This window comes from Littorina saxatilis, linkage group LG5, assembly GCF_037325665.1.
Source record: "Littorina saxatilis isolate snail1 linkage group LG5, US_GU_Lsax_2.0, whole genome shotgun sequence".
Taxonomy (NCBI): Eukaryota; Metazoa; Mollusca; class Gastropoda; order Littorinimorpha; family Littorinidae; genus Littorina; species Littorina saxatilis.
Genome location: NC_090249.1, coordinates 50,300,815 through 50,308,314, shown reverse-complemented (window position 1 = coordinate 50,308,314; position 7,500 = coordinate 50,300,815). Strand labels below are relative to the sequence as shown.

At 41.5% G+C, this 7,500-nt stretch overlaps 1 protein-coding gene across 6 annotated transcripts in view; it reads right to left on the bottom strand.

Moving 5' to 3' along the window:
- The window catches only part of LOC138967380 (multiple PDZ domain protein-like), a 241,326-nt gene that overhangs the window by 66,350 nt on the left and 167,476 nt on the right, over positions 1–7,500 (bottom strand). For all 6 annotated transcript variants that reach the window (XM_070339916.1, XM_070339919.1, XM_070339917.1 and 3 more), the window contains 2 exons: positions 6,529–6,763; positions 958–1,159 (listed from right to left, as the gene is read on the bottom strand). In XM_070339916.1, coding sequence (XP_070196017.1) covers positions 958–1,159; positions 6,529–6,763 — 437 coding nt within the window. The remainder of the gene's footprint in view (positions 1–957; positions 1,160–6,528; positions 6,764–7,500) is intronic.

The following is a 7,500-nucleotide window of genomic DNA, read 5'->3' as shown; positions in this document are numbered from 1 at the left end:
GTTAACAAGAATACAGAAAAGCGCGCTTTCCTGCTTAGCACAATACGCTACCACGCTAATCTGTGAATATCACTATGTTTTGCACGTGGGAGGTGCATGAGCGATTTCCTTCACGCGGGGATTGACGAAGCTGTACTGTCTTGGTGAAAAAATACAGTGCGTTCAGTTTCATCCCGTGAGTTCGACAGCTTGACTAAATGTAGTAATTTCGCCTTACGCGACTTGTTAACATCTCTGCTGATTCTCAACAAATCTGATAAAATGAAGTCTTCAAAGAGAGGGATTGTGCAAATGAAGGTAAATTTACAGACATTATGAACAGAAAATACAAGAATGTAGGTTGGACTTGAAGATACAAGAATGTAGGTTGGACTTGAAGATACAAGAATGTAGGTTGGACTTGAAGATACAAGAATGTAGGTTGGACTTGAAGATACAAGAATGTAGGTTGGACTTGAAGATACAAGAATGTAGGTTGGACTTGAAGATACAAGAATGTAGGTTGGACTTGAAGATACAAGAATATAGGTTGGACTTGAAGATACAAGAATGTAGGTTGGACTTGAAGATACAAGAATGTAGGTTGGACTTGAAGATACAAGAATGTAGGTTGGACTTGAAGATACAAGAATGTAGGTTGGACTTGAAGATACAAGAATGTAGGTTGGACTTGAAGATAAAAGTAAGGGGGAGGTGGGAGGGGTGTGTGTGTGTGTCTTAAAAAGGGTGGAGGGGGGGGGGTCCACTGTTCAGTGGAACCCCCCTTTTGACACCTTCACAAATCTGAGAAAATCAGGTCTTAAAAAGGAGGAATTCTTAAACCGGGGGTAAATTTGCAGAGGTTTATGAACAGAAAAACTGAGGAAACACCAGGGTCTTTGAAGGGAGGGAGTCTAAAATTATGGGGCCTTAAAGAGGGGTTCCACTGTATCATGACATCAATTTTCACACACTGACCTGATATCTGAGCTGAGCAAGGAGGTCCGACGCAAGATGGCCCTGGCCTGGGCGTTAGTGATACGTCGAAGACTTTCGTTGTTGATGGAAACCACTAAGTCACCCGGCTGCAGGCGGCCATCTTTCTGTACGGCGCCCCCTGGTGCCACGCCCTTCACCACACAGCCGTTGACACCCTTGTCCACTGACTCCACGTTCAGTCCTGTCGCCACGGATACAAACTTTGTTAAATTACAGCTATTATAAGTAACAATCTATATATCTATATATATATATGACTTGTGTCTGTCTGTCTGTCTGTCTGTGTGTGTGTGTGTGTGTGTGTGTGTGTGTGTGTCCGCGATGCATCTTTTTCAAATTTGGAGACCGTATTCAGCTACACCCCGGACACAACCTCATCGATGAGATATTCCAACACATGCTCTCAGCGCGCAGCGCTGAACCGATTTTGGTTTTTCTCTGGATCCATTCCCAGTAACTCTTCCTTATCTTCTCCAGTGTTTTCAGCCGCGTTTGTCTCCCTTCCTCCGTGCGGTGCGCCGGCTGTACACCCAGCATAGCCGGGTCCCCGGCGCAGCCGGGTATTCGGCTCGACTTCTTCCCGGCGCAGCCGTACCCTGCGAAGCGGGTATTCATCTAGTATATATATATATACGACTTGTGTCTGTCTGTGTGTGTGTGTGTGTGTGTGTGTGTGTGTGTGTGTGTGTGTCCGCGATGCACGCCCAAGGTTCTCGATGGATCTGTTTCAAATTTGGTGGGCATATTCAGGTAGACCCCGGACACAACCTGCTCGATGAGATATTTCAACACGTGCTCTCAGCGCGCAGTGCTGAACCGATTTTGCTTTTTCTCTGGATCCATTCCCAGTAACTCTTCCTTATCTTCTCCAGTGTTTTCAGCGTTTATCTCCCTTCCTTCGTGTGGCGTCAATCCATATTCCCGTTTCTATTTTTAGAAGGTCACTGTCGACAACACTCAATCCATATTCCCGTTATACTATTTTTACTCTTCTCCAGTGTTTTGCGCGTTTATCTCCCTTCCTTCGTGCGGTGCGGTGGTATTCGGCTCAACTTCTTCCCGGCAAAACCGTACCCGGCGAAGCGGGTATTCATCTAGTATTATATATGTTTTGTATTTTTGACCAAAATAGGACATTTTACACAAGGCAAGGCAAGGCATGGCATCATTTATTTCAAAAACCCCTAGGGTTACATTTGACACAGATCACAGTCACTGTTCTCTGAGACTGTGCCAGCTGAGTATTCCTTTTACTTTTTTACGATTGAATGCATAAAAACATGCACTCTTTTTTTAGTCTCGGCTATAAGCCGCCTAACAATGACTTTAACTGGCCTTTGACGTTACATAGTCATAGCTCAAAGGAGGCAAATTCAATGTTCAAATAGGGCAACAAAAACTTTAAACGTCTAGCATTTTACTGTTTGAAGTCTGACCATTTAGAGCTAGGGATGTTGTTAGGATTTGTTATCTTCGCGAAATTTGCAGAAATGGTGATCTACACTGTTTTGACAAAGCTTTCAGTGTCTGAGATGGTGATCTACACTGTTTTGACAAAGCTTTCAGTGTCTGAGATGGTGAACAGAACTGTTTTGACAAAGCTTTCAGTGTCTGAGATGGTGATCTACACTGTTTTGACAAAGCTTTCAGTGTCTGAGATGGTGATCTACACTGTTTTGACAAAGCTTTCAGTGTCTGAGATGGTGATCTACACTGTTTTGACAAAGCTTTCAGTGTCTGAGATGGTGATCTACACTGTTTTGACAAAGCTTTCAGTGTCTGAGATGGTGATCTACACTGTTTTGACAAAGCTTTCAGTGTCTGAGATGGTGATCTACACTGTTTTGACAAAGCTTTCAGTGTCTGAGATGGTGATCTACACTGTTTTGACAAAGCTTTCAGTGTCTGAGATGGTGATATACACTGTTTTGACAAAGCTTTCAGTGTCTGAGATGGTGATCTACACTGTTTTGACAAAGCTTTCAGTGTCTGAGATGGTGATCTACACTGTTTTGACAAAGCTTTCAGTGTCTGAGATGGTGATCTACACTGTTTTGACAAAGCTTTCAGTGTCTGAGATGGTGATCTACACTGTTTTGACAAAGCTTTCAGTGTCTGAGATGGTGATCTACACTGTTTTGACAAAGCTTTCAGTGTCTGAGATGGTGATCTACACTGTTTTGACAAAGCTTTCAGTGTCTGAGATGGTGAACAGAACTGTTTTGACAAAGCTTTCAGTGTCTGAGATGGTGATCTACACTGTTTTGACAAAGCTTTCAGTGTCTGAGATGGTGAATAGAACTGTTTTGACAAAGCTTTCAGTGTCTGAGATGGTGATCTACACTGTTTTGACAAAGCTTTCAGTGTCTGAGATGGTGAACAGAACTGTTTTGACAAAGCTTTCAGTGTCTGAGATGGTGATCTACACTGTTTTGACAAAGCTTTCAGTGTCTGAGATGGTGATCTACACTGTTTTGACAAAGCTTTCAGTGTCTGAGATGGTGATCTACACTGTTTTGACAAAGCTTTCAGTGTCTGAGATGGTGATCTACACTGTTTTGACAAAGCTTTCAGTGTCTGAGATGGTGATCTACACTGTTTTGACAAAGCTTTCAGTGTCTGAGATGGTGATCTACACTGTTTTGACAAAGCTTTCAGTGTCTGAGATGGTGATCTACACTGTTTTGACAAAGCTTTCAGTGTCTCAGATGGTGATCTACACTGTTTTGACAAAGCTTTCAGTGTCTGAGATGGTGAATAGAACTGTTATCACAAGAACGACGGTGCCTTTAAGGCATTAGACAACTCCCAGTTGCATTAGTGCTTAACGCAATTAACTGCCCATGCGCACAAACATCAGAACGGGAAGAAACAAAGTATTGTAGTCGATTCGCTTTACATGAGATTGATCACATTACAGAAGTAATTCTCACAGCAGTGTATGGCACCTCTAGGCCTTTTCACAGACAAGGAAGTTACTTAAACAGATGAAGCCTGGCAGTATATGTAAATGATCGCGCTAGGTGTTTTGAAAAAAATCTGCAAAGTAAAAAGACTATCTCCCGCAAACACCACTCACAATGGGTTGTGTGCACGACAGCCAGTCAAACTAAGACATAGCACTTATCTTATTTTGATAAAAAATAACAACTGTCAAATGCAATCAAAATCATACAATGGGTGAATATTCACCTAGTGATATTGTAAAGCGCATAGTGCGTTTAGTTATGCGCTATAGAAATCTCCTTAATATATAAATAAATAAATAAATATACAAACTAAGACAATTCTGCACACGCAAACAGACATATGGACAGAGAGACAGACAGACAAACACGAAGACAGACAGGCAGGCTCTGAGACAGACAACACTGAGACAGACAACACTGAGACAGACACTAAGACAGACAGACACTGAGACAGACACCAAGACAGACAGACAGATACACAGGATGCTGCTGTGCTCGCTTGTGACAAGGGAGACAACAGTGGTATAACTAAAATCAATCTAGAAAACGACTGGAAAAAAGGTGAAAAAAGCCCAGAACGGAGCCCACTCTAATGTGCCTCGTTTAGGGAGGATAAAAAATCCATTTCAGCAAGGTACCGTGGAAACGTGGCATTTGAGGAATGCTATTCTTCGCCCCTAAAATCAATGTGTTCTCATCTGGCGCTGCAAACAGTATAGTGTTGTTACTACAATGACCGCTGTGTTTGCAGACATCGCTGATCAGCCAACGACGATCGCGGCCTGCATCCCCTCACTCTTATTTTCACTGATGCAACAAAAACTGGTGTGTGTGTGTGTGTGTGTGTGTGTGTGTGTGTGTGTGTGTGTGTGTGTGTGTGTTTGAGAGTGGGTGTGTGTTTGAGAGTGTGTGTGTGTTTGTGTGTGTGTGTGTGTTTGAGTGTGTGTGTGTGTGTGTGTGTGTGTGTGTGAGTGAGAGTGTGTGTGTGTTTGAGAGTGTGTGTGTGTGTGTGTGCTTGTGTCTGTGTGTGTGTGTGTGTGTGTGTGTGTGTGTGTGTGTGTGTGTGTGTGTGTGCATGTGTGTGTGCATTCATGGGGCCATGAGACAGTGTGTGTGTGTGCATTCATGGGGCCATGAGACTGTGTGTGTGTGTGCATTCATGGGGCCATGAGACTGTGTGTATGTGTGCATTCATGGGGCCATGAGACTGTGTGTGTGCATGAGTGGGGCCTTGGTCGATAAAGATGAAAAATGGTTATGGTCCCCTTAGACCGACAAAAAAGCTGGTCTGTCAACAACCCGCCAAACATCTTATAATATCCATAATTCAACGTTCATTAAATTTGTCTTTCTTGCTTTTCAATTCTTAAACTGGATAGGACTTAATTATAACCCATATACCCGTACTTGTAAATATTTCGTCATGTCTATAACTAAACGTTCCACAAACTTGCCATTCTGGTCTTTTCAATCTTTAAACTGGACAGAACTTACCTCTAACCTAAATACCCGTACTTGTAAATATTTCGTCATGTCTATAACTAAACGTTCCACAAACTTGCCATTCTGGTCTTTTCAATCTTTAAACTGGACAGAACTTACCTATAACCTAAATACCCGTACTTGTAAATATTTCGTCATGTCTATAACTAAACGTTCCACAAACTTGCCATTCTGGTCTTTTCAATCTTTAAACTGGACAGAACTTACCTATAACCTAAATACCCGTACTTGTAAATATTTCGTCATGTCTATAACTAAACGTTCCACAAACTTGCCATTCTGGTCTTTTCAATCTTTAAACTGGACAGAACTTACCTATAACCTAAATACCCGTACTTGTAAATATTTCATCATGTCTATAACTAAACGTTCCACAAACTTGCCATTCTGGTCTTTTCAATCTTTAAACTGGACAGAACTTACCTATAACCTAAATACCCGTACTTGTAAATATTTCGTCATGTCTATAACTAAACGTTCCACAAACTTGCCATTCTGGTCTTTTCAATCTTTAAACTGGACAGAACTTACCTATAACCTAAATACCCGTACTTGTAAATATTTCGTCATGTCTATAACTAAACGTTCCACAAACTTGCCATTCTGGTCTTTTCAATCTTTAAACTGGACAGAACTTAACTATAACCTAAATACCTGTACTTGTAAATATTTCGTCATGTCTATAACTAAAGGTTCCACAAACTTGCCATTCTGGTCTTTTCAATCTTTAAACTGGACAGAACTTACCTATAACCTAAATACCCGTACTTGTAAATATTTCGTCATGTCTATAACTAAACGTTCCACAAACTTGCCATTCTGGTCTTTTCAATCTTTAAACTGGACAGAACTTACCTATAACCTAAATACCCGTACTTGTAAATATTTCGTCATGTCTATAACTAAACGTTCCACAAACTTGCCATTCTGGTCTTTTCAATCTTTAAACTGGACAGAACTTACCTCTAACCTAAATACCCGTACTTGTAAACATTCCGTTCACAATTAGACGTTGCACAAATTTGCCTTTCTTGCTTTTTGATCCTTAAATTTGTAAGGACGAACAGTGTCGACTCACCTAACTGGTCGTTGCCTTTCTCTATGCGGATGCTCGTCTCCAGCTCTGAGGGTACTCCGTCCCTAGGCCCGTGGCGGGGGGAGCCCATGGGGGAGAGGCCGGGGGAGGCGGGGGGGGTGACCCCACCCCTAAGGTCACTTGCCACGCCCATTGCTGCCAGAGTGGCGTGGTCCGAGGAGGAGGAGGCGGAGCTGTCCTGGCTGCTGGTCTTTCTGTGGTACACATGGCCGCCCATCTGTAACAACCAGAAGGATAGGGATAAGATTTCAAACCGATAAACCTCTAAGGAGAGGGATAAGATTTCATATACAGATAAACTCCCCTTTTCAGAGCTTCAAAAATCTTTAAAAATCTGGTCTTAAAAAGGAGGGTTTTTTAAAATGGGGGTACATTTACAGAGGTTATGAACAGAAAGTCTGAAAAAGCAAGGTCTTAAAAGGGAGGAAGTCTTAAATTGGGGGGTCTTAAAACAGGGGTTCCACTGTATCATATGTGGCCATTTCTGTGAAAACAGTCACTGTGGTCAAATTATTGTTCTGTATGCATCTCAAGACTGTTTTCTATTTGTTATAATCAATTTAACAAAATGCTATCACTGATACCTCCTTGAACTATTAGAAGTTCAGCTTGAAGAGGGAGTCAGTGAGCTCAGTAAAGTTTGTTTTCATTTTGGTCAACTTTGATCCCTGCGTTTTTCCGATCAGAGGGTTTAGTCTGACCCGTACGAAACGTTCTTATAAGAAATTGGACCCAATTTCATATAAGATTCTTATAAGAGTCTTGTATGACAATTTCATATATGTGGCTTATAGGTATTTTAAATGCAAATGAGGTAAATTCTTATAAGAAACTTATATGAATCATATATGAACCTATAACCTGAGCTCATATAGGTCTCTTATATGAATCTTATATTCTCTTATAAGAAAGCTATAGGTCTCTTATATGAAATGTTCATATATGAGACTTATA